Raw genomic sequence first — 17,765 nt, forward strand, 5'->3', positions numbered from 1 at the left:
GTGGATGTGAGGGCATTGAAGCTGGGTGTTGGAGTGCTGCGGGCGGACAGTGATGCATGAGAGGTAGGGTTGGACAGTGATTGTGTGGGTGGTAAGGTGGGCAGTGGATGTTAGGGCATTGAAGCTGAGTGTTGGGAGTTGTGCGGATGGACAGTGGGTGCATGAGAGGTAAGAATGGACAGTGATTGTGTGGGTGGTGAGGTGGGCAGTGGATTGAAGGGCTCCGAACCTGGGTACTGGAGTGTATTGAACCAGATGCTCAGGTTTACAAAGTGACAATGTAGAGGTGAGCCACAGCGAAAGGCTCGAAAAATAGAACTTACTTTATTTGCACTACGGATAGTGTGGGATTGGTAAGTCTCACCGCCCCCCTGGCTCACACCATTCCAATCAAACTGTCATCAACCAGACACGGACCTGAAGTCCGCATGGGAAAGTGCCCCCTAGAGGAAGAATCAAGAACACTTTGGCCCCTAGGGCACTTAAGTTTGGCAGCGAGTGGTTTCTTTTTTAGGGAAACGGGGGAGCTTATTGGTTGAAAAGGAAACTGCTGCAAGATGGTACTGCTGGGGCTCTCGTCCTCAAGGTGGTGGCCAACTCATGAGAGGTGCTCCACGTGGGAGAGGACTCTGCACATGCGTAGAACTGCACGGGCACACATCACGGCGCGTGGAATCTCTCCAAAGAGGTACACTGGAGGGCGAGGAGGACGCAAGAACTGCTGCTTCCAAGGTGAGGCTGCTGGTGGGAAGCGAGGGGCTCTACCGGGCGAGGAAGAACTCTCTCCAGGTCTCTGGGAATGAAGGCTGCGTGTGAGGGTGCAGCTCTCACATGCTCAGCGCCCAGATCCACTGACTGCATGTCAGAGAGTGGGGCACACATGGAGAATAGTGGAATTTGGGGTGAGCTGAGGATAGGACAGAGCTTGAGCAGCTGGTAGGGCTGGCGTAGTGCAGGGTTTGCAGAGAGGTGAAAGTGATATGAAGGGCTGAGGCGGCGCAAAGAGCAGGAGCTGCTGCTGCAGACAGACATTCAGGGAGGAACGAAAACTGCTGAGAGGAAGGTGGACGGTGAAAAGCCTCAGAGGAGAGGTTCCAGCTTTGAAAAGGGGTCTTTCCAAACATACACTGGCTGGCTGTGCCGCTAAACAACATGCGCGTTTCGATCACTCAAACCACGTAAAACCCTTACGATCTTCAGTGTGCGCATATTTGTAACGTCCCCCAACCTTCACACCACCAATTACGAAAGAAGTACACTTAACAAGTTTGCGGTATTCAACGGTAGAGCGCATCTCAGATTGACTTCCAAACGTTTAAAGTCGTGTATGGAAATGCATACACGTACCTACTATCGGTGACAGGAGCCAGGTTGGACATGTTCTTTTATTTATTTGATGCTTTTTATATTGCGCGGACTTTACCCGGCGTCAGAGCGCTTCACAATAGGATTAGAAATGATACATGAAGTGAACATTACAAGTGAGCATGTTACAAAAGCAAACGTTACGTTACATGGGGCAATAGTGACAATTGTGCATGTATAAAGAGCAAACAAAACACAAGAGGTAGCAAACGGTACGTTACAATAGGAACAAGTCGCTGAGCCGCTGTATGTTGATAGGCGCTTCCGGCTGCAGGCTGCCCACCACCGTTTGCGGACTCCCGGCCATATCTGGGGGGGCTCCTGCTGCGTCTCGCCTCGCAGTCTACAGCCGAAGCGCGGCGTTGGGGCAAGAGAGGCTCCGAAGCGATCCTCGCACCCATGTCCCACTCGATGAGCACGGACTGCTTCTTTCGACGCGGGGCGGGATCGGAGCTTGCATTTTCGCCATGGTGGGGGTGGGGGTGGGGGGTCGCTGCTCACACGCAGCTGGCGGCTCTCTATTTCTGGCATGCCTGCTGCCTCCGGCCGCGTGGCCCTGCACAGCTGCGGGCTCAGGTGGAGGAGGTCTCGGAGGAGGCGAGCGAGGCCTGATTGTGCCATTCACCTCAGAAGCCCGCTTCCCCGGTCTCTTCACGCTCCCCCCGGAGCCCCAGTTGTGCACCTCGATGAAGAGGGGATTGATTAAACACAGCGCCCTGTTGCTCTGGCTGCAATCCAGGTCTGCGTCCTCACAGGGAGAGCCGTCCGGCTGGTGTGAGGAAGGATGCCGCAGAAAGAGAAAAAAAATAAACACACCCACCGCATCACTCACCCTTGTAGATTCTTTCCAAATTCAGGTCGGTAGCTCCTGCCCATTGCACAAACTGCGAGCGCCGTGTCCCCGTTCTGGAAGCTCACCCCGCCGTGCGCCGAGGGCTCCGGAGAGTCAGCGCCGCTGTCCTCGTCGTCTCGGGCTTCCCCCTCCGTCACCGGGTCCACCTGGAAGCGGCTCTGACTGGGCGTGGGTCCGAGGGGCCAGTTGGGCCTGGCGCCTGCGGCCAACAGTTCCTCCTCACCTGGGGCCAGCTGCGTGGAGCCAAAACAGGACGACAAACAATAAGCCACGCCCGCGGGACTTCCGGCCGCGCAGGGATTGGCCGGCCGAAAGAAACAGAAAGCAAAAAAACGCCCACGGAAGAAAACGCACCCCGAATCAGGTGGAGACAGAACATTTGTTCACACCCCACGAAGAAATTACGTCAGAAGGAGAAGAAAACGCAAAAACGCCCTTGAATCGGAGCAAGCATAAGACAGATAGAGCCGTCGGCCAGGAGCCCGCCCGCACTCACCGGTTGTCTGAGGCGGCGGCGGCTCCTCTCCGCTGGGCTCTTCTGGGTGACGGTGGCAGGGCTCTCTCCTCGGGAGAGCCTCGCCGGAGGACGGTTCCTTCTTCTTCCCGGCAGGAGCGCGGGGTGGCCTCCCGTCCGCTTCCTGGTTTCTCCTCACTCCAGCAGCCAATCACCGCGCAGGTCACCCGGCGAGCCTCCCGCAGCCTGAACCAATGGCAGCGAGGCTCCCGTGTGACGTCAGCGGTGGTTCCCTCGGCTTCTCCGCGGCCCCGGGGCTGCGGCGGTGATTTTCACGGGCAAAACGGCTGTGCACAAAAAGCGCTCAGGGTGAAGCACAGCGCTTTGGACTGACTGCGGGAGGGGGCGGGAAAGGGGGAGGAGAGACGCAGAAGACGGCCGGAGCAGGAAGGTGGGTGCCGGCAATGCCGGAACAGATTCGAGGGCGTTCCCGGCTTTTGGCTGACGTATCGTGACGTAGCCAAAAGCCAAAGATTCTCGGGAACGCCCCCGAATCTGGTCCGGCCATGACGGACGCCTCTCTGTTCCAATGGCTAGCCTCCATTTATGGAGCTAGCCAATGAAGCAGAGGGGCGTGTTCAAGTCACCCATATTAGAAACTACAGATTTCTCTGGAGGCGGAGCTTACAGCTCCGTCCCCCAGCGAAACCTAAAAAGCAGGTGAGAAGAAATGGGAAGGAAGAAGGTTACGGGTCACGTGGCTTAGTAGACTAATGCGTCCACTGTAGGGGCCTGTTTTTGACCTCATGGTCCCAGGTTCCAATCCCTGCGAGTCCACTCAGCCTTTCTTCCTTCTGAGGTCGATAAAATGAGTACTAGTGAGATGGGTAACCATAAACATCGGTTATTCAGCACCACGCTACCCGTCTGGGTAAACTTGTGCTTTACAAGTACACATGTAACGTTATGTTACGGTGAGAGTGGGAAAACGTAGTAGAAGAGAAAGTCCAAGGAAAAGCAAAATGTGCACGTACATGAGAAAGGGGAAAATATTGGGAGAAGAAAGTGGACAAAAACATGATTTTTATAGAGAGTAGACCACAATGATAGCGACAAGTAAAAGTAGGGAAAATAAGAGCAGAGAAAAACAACCAGCAAAGAGTCGGCGAAGTACCTCAAACAGTCTGTGAAGTCTGACGGAAGAGAAAGCTTGTCATAGATGGCCTGGGGTCCTTCTCTATAAACCACTGTCTCCCTCTTTTTTACTCCTTCTTGGGTGTCGTTTGAGTGTACGTCTACCTCCTGCTGCTGAACGGCTGCTAAACAAAGGGATATGAGGTGAGTGTACGCTAGCAACGCGCATTAGAGCGCGTAAGGCTCACCTAAAGCTGCTGACGAGCTCTGAGACTGGGAAGGGTGTACCCAAGAGAGTGGCCCTGGGATCCGTAGTGAAGGCTGATGCCTAGAGGTTTGAAGCAGAGTGGCAGCTTAATAAGAAGGAGGCATAACATGGGGAAGCATTGCAGAAAAATCTCCAGTAAAAAATGAAAAAACGTAGAAAAAATGTTGGAAAATGGTGGCTGTCTTAATGAGGGAAGAAAGCAGTGCAGGGGAAGCAACTGGGGGTGGAGGGTTATCAGTTTGAATCACATCAGGGTGGTGCTGGTAGTTGACAAAACTGAAGATGAGGCATAACTCATCTGTTTGCCTGGTATGAATGTTCTTTTGTATACAACAATGCCACCTGGCAGTCCATTTTGGTCAGCTAGCTTTGAAGTTTGTTTGCCACTTTCTAGCTTTACTCCTACACGCCTCTAAACCATACATTCAGTAACCATACCGAATGAGAGTCACACTGTACAATATTTTGTGTGTACCCAATTCAGTCCAAGTTTATATATATATATATCTTCATTGCTCACACAACCTATGTATTTGCTTTTGCTTCCGTCTTTTATTCAACTAGAGAAAGGGAGAGGATGAGATAAAACAATGGAGGGGAGACTTTAAGAGTGTGGGGGAGGGGGGTTAAGATACCACAAGGAGAGAAGGGAAGGAAGACGAAAAGATGGTAGAGGGGGACAAGGCGAGCACAACTGTAGTCAGGGAGTACAGTTAAAAATATTGTTGCATATTTTGAAATAAGTTAGGTTTTTCAGCCTACTGGTTTATTTACGTTCTCATGAAAGTGTGATGTATGAAGCACACTGGACGAGGTGCCCTGCAGGCCTTGAAGGAGTGGTACTAATGTCTTTTCTCCGTGTGGAGATGTTTCAACCAGATATTGATATATATACATATATATATATATATATATATATATATATATATATATATATTTTTTTTTTTTTTATTACATTAACTTGCACTTAAATCAACGTCACAGTATCGGACATGTTGCCGAGGCAAGCAGGTGTGGTGCGAAGGATCGTAAACCTATTTTTCCCTATGTGTGCTCCCGTTGGTCATTTGTTGTGTCTTCTGGAGTGGATGCAAGTGCTGGTCGACCTTAGAGACCTCTGTTTTTGGACACACAACCACAGAGGCCCGCTCGGTGGAAGAGACAGTGGAATGGGCATGGCATGACGGTGGACAGAAAGAGACAGCAATCACAGGAGTTTTCTTCAGCCTTCTTTGCCTTTTTATTGGCCTCGCGCCAGTTTAGCCTAACCATTATCAGACGGGCTCTTATTGGCTGCCTCTCCCGTTTCTACGACGCAGACTGAATTGATTGCAGCAGCCCGGGCTTCCCGGGAGTGCCTGGCATTTCATTCTGGCACAGGCTCGGAGAGGGGCACTGCAATGCAGATCGATGGCAAATGCATTTAGAGCAATTAGTACATCTATCGGGAAGCCAACCGAGAACCGCCTGCAGCGCCTAGAAGAGATGTCTCGCACCGCCTCCTTTCTCTTTCCCGATTTAGATTTCCACCCGACTCCTCAGAAAAAGATAAACAAGAAGGGGGACAGCCCTCTCCTGCATTCGTGTGCAAGAGAAGACACTGCACCCTCCACCACTGGTGAGCAAAGGAAGTGTGAGCATTGTGCGAGCAGGCACAATGTATAGAGCTGAGGAATAGTGCGACATGAGACGAGGATGTCCCCTAGTGCAAGAACTATACTGCCTAGGCCTAGGGTCACATCAACTTTCACAGGACTGGCTGCTGTAGTTGGGATGGTTTGGGGGCTCTGGTCGCAAAGCTGACCTACAGGCTAATGCGGAAAATCCATATTGAATTGAGAAGAGCCAGGCTGCACAAGCGCATAATTCCAGTGCCTATGGCTATAATATGCGCCATGCGGGAGGCATTGTGCTTTGTATATGGGTTGCAGCAGGAGTGCCCAAGGCTTGTCAAAGAGTGTGAGATTGACAGTGATACGCTTGTTGGTGCCCTGCTTAGTAAACATGTCGAAAGAGCGTGTATCTTTTATAGTGTGAACTGCATTTGGTGTTGTTGGTGCGGGACCCTAGGAAATAACTATTTATTACTTTCCCTATCATTAAAGCGCCAAGAGACACTTATATTGTGGTGTAGACGCTGCACCGTGTTATTATAATTACAACACCGACCCAACATGAGGGGATGCATATGTGCCCTTTTCTGTCTGATTTAAAGATAGCATGTGCGCAGGCGCGCTGAGAAGAACGTGCACGGCTCTTCAGATGCGGAGATTGACAATTTATAGTGACTGAGTCTGAAACAGGTTTCGGGAGATACATTTGCTCGCAGGGACAGGCGTTGCCGCCCTTCGCCGATACGTCCTCAGAGATGAGAGAGTGAATGGGGAAGGTAAGGGACACCTCAGAAATGCGGCCAGGCTGCATTCTTTCTCCCGCTCGCTCTCTTCACCGGGCCCGCCCACGAGACCCGAGAGTGCGGTGACAGTGGAGCGCGTGCAACAGCTCTGGACGGACATACATTAGCAGAATTACTTTTTAAGACGGACAAGTTCAAACTGTATTACAAAATTAGTTCCCGAAAAAGAGGCCTGCTTTCAGTGACAGTCCAAACATGCAGCTCTCGGTGGTACATATTTATGGATAGTTTTAAGAAGAAACCGGCATGAGTATAACGCAGGGCTCGAGTCGAGGTACCACGGCGTCCCGCCACATATTTAACCGGGAACTCGATAACTGGAGCAAATGGAGCCACACATTCACTCGTTGGCCTCTCTGGGGCGGATCTCGCACCAGAGAGGCCAAAGAGTGAATGTGTGGCTCCATTTGCTAAGGGGTGAACGAGGGGAGGCAATGAGTCTGATGGTGCAAGCCACCTTTCGTGACATCACTTCCTGTTGTGATGTCAGCGTCCCCCCCACTTTGTTTTTTAGGACTTGTGCCCTGAGTATAAGTAACTGAATAATTAATACCTCACACCACAAAGTTACTAAATGGGGGAGCTTGCTGGAATCCAGTTGGTCTACTAGTGATCATAAGGCTACAGTAGACCACGGGGCATGCTGGATACCATGAGGCCTCACTCCAGACGACAAGGCTGCGGAAGACCACTGCCCTTGTTATGGACTACCAGAAGAGAGCTGGTACCACAAAACCTGGAGCCATTATAGGGCATACTGGAGGCCACACTGTCTTTGGGAGATACTGGGATCTTTCGGAAGTGCCCACCTCTGGTGGGCATGATGGCATTTGAAAGAGGCCACCAAGCTTGCTGACAATCTCCCAGATTGCGAAAGACGAGGGATCTTCACGAAGCCGCAAGCCATGCTTGAGATGATGGCGCAGCCAGAACAAAACACAGCCTGCTGGGATTTGCAGGAAATGTTGTTTGTGCTGGTAACCATGGGACGGGTTGGAGACCACAGGGCCTACCGGAGGCCATTATCCGTAGGGGACATCGCAAGCCCTTATGGATGCAAAAGGACTTTCTGAACACTATTGGATCGCTGAAAATTACAGGCCCTACAGGATACTTTGGCCCTTTTGGACAATATGGGACTTGCTGGTATTGGTGGTTTTGGAAACACTTGAGTGATTACCTCCCCTAAATTATAACTTGCTTGTACAATCAAAAGAAAACTACTGAAGCAGTGTTTTTGTGACTCTAATAAAGTCTGAATTTTCTGCACTGGCCTGATAGATATACCATATTGCCAAAGAGCCAGCAGGTCTCGCAGAGGAACGTGCATCTTTTCTCAGCATTCCTGGCCAAGCAGGCAATGCAGCTCCACGGCCCTACTTTAAAACGCAAAGAAAGATCATCAGTGCTACAACATTGTATGTCCACGTTTCTGTGCATGATATGACACTAGAACAAGTCCCCCAAAGAACTGGTGCAACCACAGAAGGTCAAAGCTCACTCACCTAAGTGATGCTCCCATTCCAAATGATTAAAACATCTCAAAGTCCACATCCTGGTCTAGTTTAGTATCCCCAAACGTAAACACCTGTCTTTCTGGATCAATTTTAGAAAATTAAATCTGACTACAAAATCTGGTTCATGCCCTTCTTCAGGACGGATGATACACTTGAGCGGGTGGGCTATTTGGAATGTCTAACCAGCATTGTTAGAAATGATGGATACTGGCCAGCCCTAAGAGATGTCGCAGCATGTGCATGGACCTTCTTACTCCAGAGAGGCTCCAGCCACTTGCCAGAGGCGGCACGGGAAAAGCTCTGCAAAAATGGCAGTGCTACAATTAATCTTGAAAATGTACCACTGTGCACCGACTTCAGGAAGGACACCTGGAACAGCTGAAGAACATGCTGAGACACGTTCAGCGGCAGGGGTTGATAGAGAAGGCAGAGAAATAGAAAATTGTCACAGAAGAGGTGATGTATTTGCTTGGGCCGTTTGAGGTGGGAATCCACGACCAACTCAGTGTAGGGTAATAGCAGTTATGATGCGGACACAGCCTGGGATCTTCCTAGGAGCGCAGTGAAATGTAATGACATCAAAGAATGAAGAGAAAGGTTAAGGAGAGATGGGATACCAAGAGAGATTGAAAATGAAAGAGGCTGGAGAGATCATATGGCACTGAAGTGACAAAGCAACACAAAGGGAGTTATAGAGTGAGGTGCTGAAAGTGAGCAAATCAAAAGAGGTAATGAAGGAAAGTAAGATGGAGAAAGGCACTGAGCAAAGACACAGATCATTTGAGATGGAGAGGTGAAGAAGGGGAGTGAGAGAGAGAAGAGATCTTAGACATGGCATGAGGGAGAGATAGAAGAGATCATAGAGATGGCAGTAGTGAGATCATAGAGATGTTAGTGGTAGATGGTAGAGATAGTAGGGATGGTGCTAGGGAGAGGGAGAAGCGATCAAAGAGAAGGTGGTAGTGAGAGATGGAAGAGGTCATAGAAATGGCGGGTCTGAGAGATGGAAGAGATCATAGAGATGGCAGTAGTGAGAGATGGAAGAGATCATAGAGAAGGCAGTAGTGAGATCATAGAGATGTGGTAGATGGAAGAGATAGTAGGGCTGGTGCTACGGAAAGGGAGAAGAGATCAAAGAGAGGGTGGCAGTGAGAGATGGAGACAGTGGGAGAGGAGGCAGATATGCAAAGACACACTTGTAAGTGTGGTGAGACAAATAAAGTAGGGGAAAGGGCAAGGAAAGTGGTATGAGATTAAGTAAGAAAGAAGAGAGGTCAGAGTTGCGGGAGAGGGGGAAAGCGACAGAAAGAATCTGAGACAGATGGAGCGAGAGAAAATGATGGTATTGAAAAGGAGAGAGGCAGGTGTGATACGAAAAAGATGGGGGAGACGATTGGAAACAACCACAAGGGGTGAAGCAAGAGTGATTCAGGGAGAGAGGGAGTGGAACAAACATGGTAATTTGGAGAGAGAAAGGTAAATGCTGCAGTGGAGAAGAGACAGAAGGGATCATACAGGGTGAGAGACGAAGAGGCAGGGGAAAAGATAAAAGAACAAGAAAAGGCAGATGGAAAGCCGGCATGAGATCGTTTGACGGATGGGAAGACGAAACACATATATCTGTTTTTTTGGTAAATATTCGCCTAGGTGGTGTGAGAGGGAGGGACGAGCGCGCACTATAAATACACGTTATGATAATAACACAGAAGGTAGCAGGGATTTAGTGAAAGCTGCTGAATGTGGGGGTGGCGTGCTCAAACCGAGGAGCACAGGGCATGGAGCACAGGGCGCCGGGCAGGGAGCACAGGGCGCCGGGCAGGGAGCACAGGCCAGCTGCTGTGCGCATCTCAAACACCCAGGAAAATCAGACCCCTCCACGCCACGGGCCCTTACAGGGCCGGAGCGTCCATCCGAGGGCACCGGGCAGTCTCCTGCAGAACACATCTGTGCCACCAACAGTGCCATCCACTCCCACACAAGAGGGTGTCTCTCAGCAGCATGAGGACACCCTCTGCACCAACAGTGTCACCCTCTCTCACAGAAGACAACCCTGTACCACCAACAGTGCCATCCGCTCCCACACAAGAGGGCGACTGTCAGCAGCATCATGAGACCCTCTGCACCAATAGCGTCACCCAATCCCACAGAAGAGGGCCCATGCCAACAGAAGAGGGTCCTGTGCCATTAATGATGTCACCCACTCCCACAGAAGAGGGCCCGTGCCCTTAATGATGTCACCCACTCCCACAGAGGAGGGCCCATGGCAACAGAAGAGGGCCTGTGCCATTAATGGCGTCACCCACTCCCACAGAGGAGGGCCGTGCCATTAATGGTGTCACCCACTCCCACAGAAGAGGGCCCTGTAAATGTAAATTGATACTTGTATAGCGCACTACTCACCCGCAAGGGTCTCAAGGCGCCTGTACGAATACTGCTGTGGAACCCATCCTGGCTTTCCCTGTGAGGCGTCCACTCCCGGGCACCCCCAAGGTGGAGGCCAGGCATCCTTAGCGTTGTGGGGGCCGTTGTGGAGATTAAGCAAGTTATTGCCCAGAGTTGCAGAGTGGGACTCCATGATTGGAATAGGCACCGAGGCGAGAAATATCAGGTCTGTGGAATTTTGAACCCAAGACCCGCCGAGGCGGGGAATTGCACCCGGGACCCGGGCTAGACCTCTGCATCAGGGTCTGCCGCTCTAACCATTGAGCCACACTTCTCCACCAACGGTGTCACCCAATCCCACAGAAGAGGGCCCGTGCCAACAGAAGAGGGTCCTGTGCCATTAATGGTGTCACCCACTCACACAGAAGAGGGCCCGTGCCATTAATGGTGTCACCCACTCCCACAGAAGACGGCCCTGTGCCACCAAGGGTGTCACCCAATCCCACAGAAGGGGGACGTGCCATTAATGGTGTCACCCACTCCAACAGAAGAGGGCCCTGTGCCACACCAAGGGTGTCACCCAATCCCACAGAAGAGGGCTGTGCCATTATTGGTGTCACCCACACACACAGAAGAGGGCCCTGTGCCACCTAGGGTGTCACCCACTCCCACAGAAGAGGGCCCGTGCCATTAATGGTGTCACCCACTCCCACAGAAGAGGGATCTGTGCCATTAATGGTGTTACCCACACCCACAGAAGAGGGCCCTGTGCCCCCAAGGGTGTCACCCAATCCCACAGAAGAGGGCCCGTGCCATTAATGGTGTCACCCACTCCCACAGAAGAGGGATCTGTGCCATTAATGGTGTCACCCACTCCCACAGAAGAGGGATCTGTGCCATTAATGGTGTCACCCACTCCCACAGAAAAGGGATCTGTGCCATTAATGGTGTCACCCACACCCACAGAAGAGGGCCCTGTGCCATTATTAGTGTCACCCACACCCACAGAAGAGGGCCCTGTGCCACCAAGGGTGTCACGACTCCCACAGAAGAGGGCCCATGCCATAAATGGTGTCACCCACTCCCACAGAAGAGGGATCTGTGCCATTAATGGTGTCACCCACACCCACAGAAGAGGGCCCTGTGCCACCAAGGGTGTCACCCACTCCCACAGAAGAGGGCCCGTGCCATAAATGGTGTCACCCACTCTCACAGAAGATGGCCCGTGCCATTAATGGTGTCACCCACTCCCACAGAAGAGGGACCATGCCATTAATGGTGTCACCCACTCCCACAGAAGAGGGCCGTGCCATTAATGGTGTCACCCACTCCCACAGAAGAGGGACCATGCCATTAATGGTGTCACCCACTCCCACAGAAGAGGGCCGTGCCATTAATGGTGTCACCCACTCCCACAGAAGATGGCCCGTGCCATTAATGGTGTCACCCACAGAAGATGGCCCGTGCCATTAATAGTGTCACCCACTCCCACAGAACAGGGCCTGTGCCATTAATGGTGCCACCCACTCCCACAGAAGAGGGCCTGTGCCATTAATGGTGTCACCCAATCCCACAGTAGTGGGCCCGTGCCAACAGAAGAGGGACCTGTGCTATTAATGGTGTCACCCACTCCCACAGAAGAGGGCCCATGGCATTAGAAGAGGGCCCGTGCCATTAATGGTGTCATCCACTCCCACAGAAGAGGGATCTTTGCCATTGATGGTGTCACCCACTCCAACAGAAGAGGGCCCATGCCAACAGAAGGGGGCCTGTGCTATTAATGGTGTCACCCACGCCCACAGAAGAGGGCCCATGGCAACAGAAGAGGGCCCATGCCATTAATGGTGTCACCCACTCCCACAGAAGAGGGACCGTGCCATTAATGGTGTCACCCACTCCCACAGAAGAGGGACCGTGCCATTAATGGTGTCACCCACTCTCACAGAAGATGGCCCGTGCCATTAATGGTGTCACCCACTCCCACAGAAGAGGGCCGTGCCATTAATGGTGTCACCCACTCCCACAGAAGAGGGCCCTGTGGCACCAACAGTGTCACACATTTCCAAAGAAGAGGACCTCTCTCAGCCACATAACGGGACCCTCTGCCATCAAGAGTGTCACCCTCTCCCACAGAAGATGGGCTCTCCCAGCCACATAATCAGACCCTTGGCCACCAAAAGTGTTATCCACTCGCACAGAAAATGTCTGCTCTCAGTAACAGGGTGTGACCCTCCACCGAAACGCGTCAATGCCCCTTTTGAGTTGAAGTACTTTAATTCTTGGTGACAACAACTCTGATTGAAAAAACTAGTCTTATATCAGAGTGAGATTACAAGTGTGGCTACTGTACCTACCTCATGCTAATAGGATCCATCTATTCCTTCAGCTCTGCTTCCCACCTGTGATAATTGATTGTATATTGTAATGATATTTTATTGGGTAGTTTTTAACTGTGTCTGCTGACAAGAAATGGTAAGCCTTTTAACAAATTCAACTGAATAAACTGTCTAATTTTAATTAATGTTTCCTTTTTGCTCCTGTTTGAATGAGTTGTTGTGGCTAGAAAGTGTTTCTATGATATAGTTGCACCCAAAAGGGAATTTCTTTTTGACACTTGTCTTCGGGTACCCTACCCTTTTGGGCTGTGGGGTCCCTCTCTTGTATTAGAGAACCATATAATAAGGCCCAGCCCCACCCACAGAACAGGACCCCTGGCACTTAGGACAGAACTCTCTGGCATCCATAGAATAAATCTCAACCCAACCCCACAGAACAGGAACCACTGGTATTTAGGGCAAAACTCTCTGCACCCATAGAATAATGCTCAGCCCCACCCACAGAACTTGGCCCTGTGACACTTGGGACAGAATTCTCTGACATCCATAAAATAAGGTCAAGCCCCAACCACAGAACAGGAGCCGCTGGCACTTAGGACAAAACTCTCTGGCATCCATAGAATGAGGGCCAGCCCCACCTACAGAACAGGAACCAATGGCAAGCAAAGCTCGGCGCCACCCACAGAACAGGACCTCCTGGCACTTAGGCCAGAACTCTCTGGCATCCATAGAACAAATCTCAACCCAACCCCATAGAACAGGAACCACTGGCACTTAGGACAAAACTCTCTGCATCCATAGACTGAAGCTCAGCCCCACCCACAGAACATGACCCTCTGACACTTGGGACAGGATTCTCTGAAATCCATAGAATAAGGCCCAGCCCCACCCACAGAACAGGAACCGCTGGCACTTAGGACAGAACTCTCTGGCATCTATAGAATAAGGACCAGCCCCACCCACAGAACAGGAACCACTGGCACTTAGGACAGAACTCTCTGGCATCGATAGAATAAGGACCAGCCCCACCCACAGAACAGGAACCACTGGCACTTAGGACACAACTCTATGCATCCATAGAATAAAGCTCAGCCCCACCCACAGAACAGGACCCCTGGCACTTGGGACATAATTCTCTGACATTCATAGAATAAGGACCAGCCCCACCCACGGAACAGGAACCACAGGCACTCAGTGCTCGGCGCCACCCACAGAACAGGAACCACTGCACTTAGGACAGACCTCTCTGACATCAGTAGAATAAGCCCAGCCACACCCACAAAACAGGACCCCTAGCACTTAGGACAAAGCTCTCTGCCTTCCATAGGATAAGGCCCAACCCCACCCACAGAACAGGAGCCTCTGGCACTTAAAGCTCGGCGCCCTCTATGACACACCATCAGACCAGCTGGTACCTCTCAAGAGTCAGCCCGTTTCCATCTCAGCCCCCCCCCCCCCACTTGTTTCCCCTCCCTGAGCAGCCACTTTCCGTTCTCTCCACACTGCATCAACACGTATCTGTGCCAATCCCTGCCTTAATGTCACCTTCCCGAGTACACAGCAGTGGGTGTATCCGAGGGCGGCTGGCCAAGACAGCCCCGCAGGGACCAGCCTCCCTGGGTAGCAGCGCGCACAGCTCGGAGCTGTACAGAAGCCTCGGAAAATGCCATGCCATGTTCCCTGCCTGCCTCCATGCCTGGCATAGCGTCAACCCTGGCACCTTGTTCATGATCAGGAGGCGAGAACAGTGTGTGTAGAGCTTCACGTGCCACCCGCTTACAGGCCACCTGGGGTGACCGGCCCTACGAGACTGACTACGTTTTAACCCTTCCTTCCCCAGAACTTTACCCTGTGACTTTACGAGTTACTGGGAGAACTTATGGTTTCTATAAGATCCTCCAGGTTTAAGATGGTCTTTTCTGTTGTTAATCCCTGCATTATGGTGTCAACGGACATTTTATATGAAAATAATGGACGAACAGGAACCGCGTATACCTGGGTGCCCTTTGCTAGAGTGGCCTGTCGAATTCAGGTCGCTCTTCTGGGATTGGCTGCTTCCGATGACAGCACAGCAGCGCCAACGTGTTCCGGGAGCTACAGGATTGGCTCCTTAGCTGTATCCTATGTTTCTGATGACAGGCGCACTCTTTAAAGCAGGCCTAGAAACCAGTGAAATACCAGCCCCATACATTGGCGGTCTTACACCTGGCAAGACAGCAGCAGAGGGCCTAAGACCAGACAGCAGACCTAAAATCAGGTGTTGTAACTGCCCATAATCAGAAACACGAGCATAAGAGAGCGTGCACTGGTGGGATTCTGGACCACTCTGCATTTTACACTTCCTGGTTTCTGGTGACAGGCTGGACCGCACAGGTCCACCATTGAACCACCAACCCTTGCACGAACTGCCGGTGCCTGTGCACATGAAGCTCCGGCCCTGTGCAGGTTTTAACACAAGTTTGTGTTGTGCAGTCCATGGCTACAGATAAGGAGTAGGACCGATAAGTACACCAATTGTACTGTATCGCGTTGCAGCAATTACATAGCGCTAACTACCCTAAGTGGGGCGCTGACCAGCTTGATGGTAGAATGCTACACTGTGCATGGCGTGTGCTTGGAAGTGTGTTGTTTTTCATTTGATCTTATGTGTGGAAGTTTTTCCATATCGCGTGTGATGTCCACCGAGGTTCTGTTATGGGACGAAGCGCCTAGCAGTGTGGTGGATGATAACATGGTCTAATACTCTGAGGGGCTAATTTACAAGGCACATGCGCCACTTTTGCGTCATTTTATACATGGGAAAAGTGACGCAAAAGAGGCGCAAGGGGCTTGTAAATCTGCCCCTGTGTCTCCGAGATGTAGTTAACCAAATTACTACAGGAGGGTGTTCTAGTGGCTAAGTTGCGCCTGCCAGAGGCAGTTATTTTTACCACAGGCCCTGCACTTGGCTATAAATTGTGTGATTCTGGTTAAATCTCCTTTTATCTAAAATTGTAAATATGTAAAAAATTATATATACAATTCCGTTGTGAAATGCAAATGTGTAAATCCCCAACTGATGTAGAGTGATCCATTGCAGCTATGTTCGCACTTTATAAATACAAATATGTTGACTTCGATGAGTCATTTATGAAGGCCTTGCGCCACCGGTGCGTCACTTTTTCCCATTTTAAAAGTGACGCAAAAGTGGCGCAAGACCTTCATAAATATCTACTGACGAGCAGCGCAGCAGCATTACCAAGACACTTAAGCGCTGTGAAACCTGCTGCTCTAAAAATCCTCATCCGGGGCCCGCAAGACCCAAAGGACCCCGAGGGATGGCCATCCACACAGTACACACACACACACCCATCTGCGCTCCTGTTTACAAGAAGCAGGGTTGCAAGTGACGTGCATCCTTAAACTGAGGCAGTTCGAAGTCACGCACATAAACACGCATGCGGCGAAGTGCCTCCATCAGAAAGCGGAACATAAACCACTAAAGTTGTTGATGTCGAAGCCCGGGCAGGCAGCACTTCTCCCGCCGCAGACTGTAAGGTGGAGACAAACAAACGAACAGGCAGGCTGTGTGCCCTCTTGGGATGAGACGGCGCTGCCGGGGCGTGCCTCCTCCCTGGTACCTGCTCAGTGGCGGGTTACTTACTGGAGGGGTTACCTGAGGCTGCTTCTTTCACACAGGGCCAAAGTATGGAGAGGCAACCGGAGTCAGGGTCAGGATGTAGGTTTTTTGGTGTGGATGGCTGGGTAAGCGGTAACCTGTCCATAAGCCCACTTCTGAGATCGGCTAACTTACAGTGACCGTCAAACCCATTTTATTTCTATCAGGTGCAGCCATCAGAGCCAGGGCCTGATACCACTTCTAACCCCGGCGTCCTCCTCACTCGACTGCTCCGTGTGATCTCAGACACATCACTTTAACTCGCTCTTTTCCGGGTCCGATACCAAAAAAAACCGGGAGCGCTTGGAATTAGGCATTTGAGAGCTTTACACAGACACTTCAGCAAATATAAGGATACGGCTTATGGAGGCGACAGAAGAGTACAAGGTTTGTCCCGGCCCCCTGACCTAGAATCGCCGCCTCTCCAGATTCTGGTCACCTTAAAGAGTATGCACTTATGTTCTAAAAAGGATAGTGTAGGTTGAGGTACCAGCAGGGCAGATTTCTAACCCTCCAGCCTTCATTACACGAACAAACTGTGTTTTCTTGGACATGCCACTTTACCACCATTTGACCCAATTCCACCCGGAATTGGAACGCTTAGAAACGATTAGAAATGCGCTAATATGTTTTGTAATATTTCACAATGTACGTTGATTACCTTGAATTAATTTGCAGCTCGTCCTACAATGAAAGCACTAGGTACTCATAAGCGTCCTTTAAAATAGGCGAGATCCACCACATATCTCTATTATTGTACTTTTAAAAGGCACCCTCCCTGCCCCCGGCGAGCAGCAGGGTAAGTTCTGTGAAGTGTAGAAATACTCACATCCTGTCTTGTTCACGAGCTCCTCGACCTCCACGGGCAGGGTGTGGGAGGCGCCCATCTCAGTCCGCAGTCCCTGGGAGGGCAGTCCAAGGTCCTGGAGTTCAGGTGGGCAGGGAGGGGCAGTCCGAGGACAGGATGCCGGCAGTCCGAGGGTGGCAGCCGGCGCAGCCCAAGAGCGCTCCCTTCGGTCCTCCCGCTCTGCTTGAAGCAGCCCAGGACTCCAGGAAGCCCCAGCGCTCATTATAAGAGATGCGGCGCCCGCTGTCTCCTGGGTCCAAGAGCCGGTCGTGTTGGAGCTCGCCCAAACAAGCTTGCTCTTGCGACACTGCACTGGTGCAGCTCCCAGCTATGCCACCTGAGCCGCGCCCTCCCCTCAGTCAGCCGGGGGAGGCCCGCATGGAATTCCACCTGAGCAATTACGAATGGCCTCTGTAGGGGCACCTGGACCTGGACACAACTCTACTTTCATCTATATGTACCTTTCATTACAAATAGCAGACCATTTTGGGACTTTGCTTGAGAATCCCTATAGTCATTGGGGAACACAAAGTAA

At 51.3% G+C, this 17,765-nt stretch overlaps 1 protein-coding gene across 1 annotated transcript in view; it reads right to left on the minus strand.

Annotated features, from left to right (window-relative positions):
• Positions 1-17,436, minus strand: part of TESC (tescalcin) — a 269,377-nt gene extending 251,941 nt beyond the window's left edge. Inside the window, exon 1 of the mRNA XM_086943266.1 lies at positions 17,213-17,436. Coding sequence (XP_086799392.1) covers positions 17,213-17,270 — 58 coding nt within the window. The 5' untranslated portion in view covers positions 17,271-17,436. The remainder of the gene's footprint in view (positions 1-17,212) is intronic.
• Between the last annotated feature and the right edge of the window lie 329 nt (positions 17,437-17,765).

This window comes from Lissotriton vulgaris, chromosome 11, assembly GCF_964263255.1.
Source record: "Lissotriton vulgaris chromosome 11, aLisVul1.2, whole genome shotgun sequence".
Taxonomy (NCBI): domain Eukaryota; kingdom Metazoa; phylum Chordata; class Amphibia; order Caudata; family Salamandridae; genus Lissotriton; species Lissotriton vulgaris.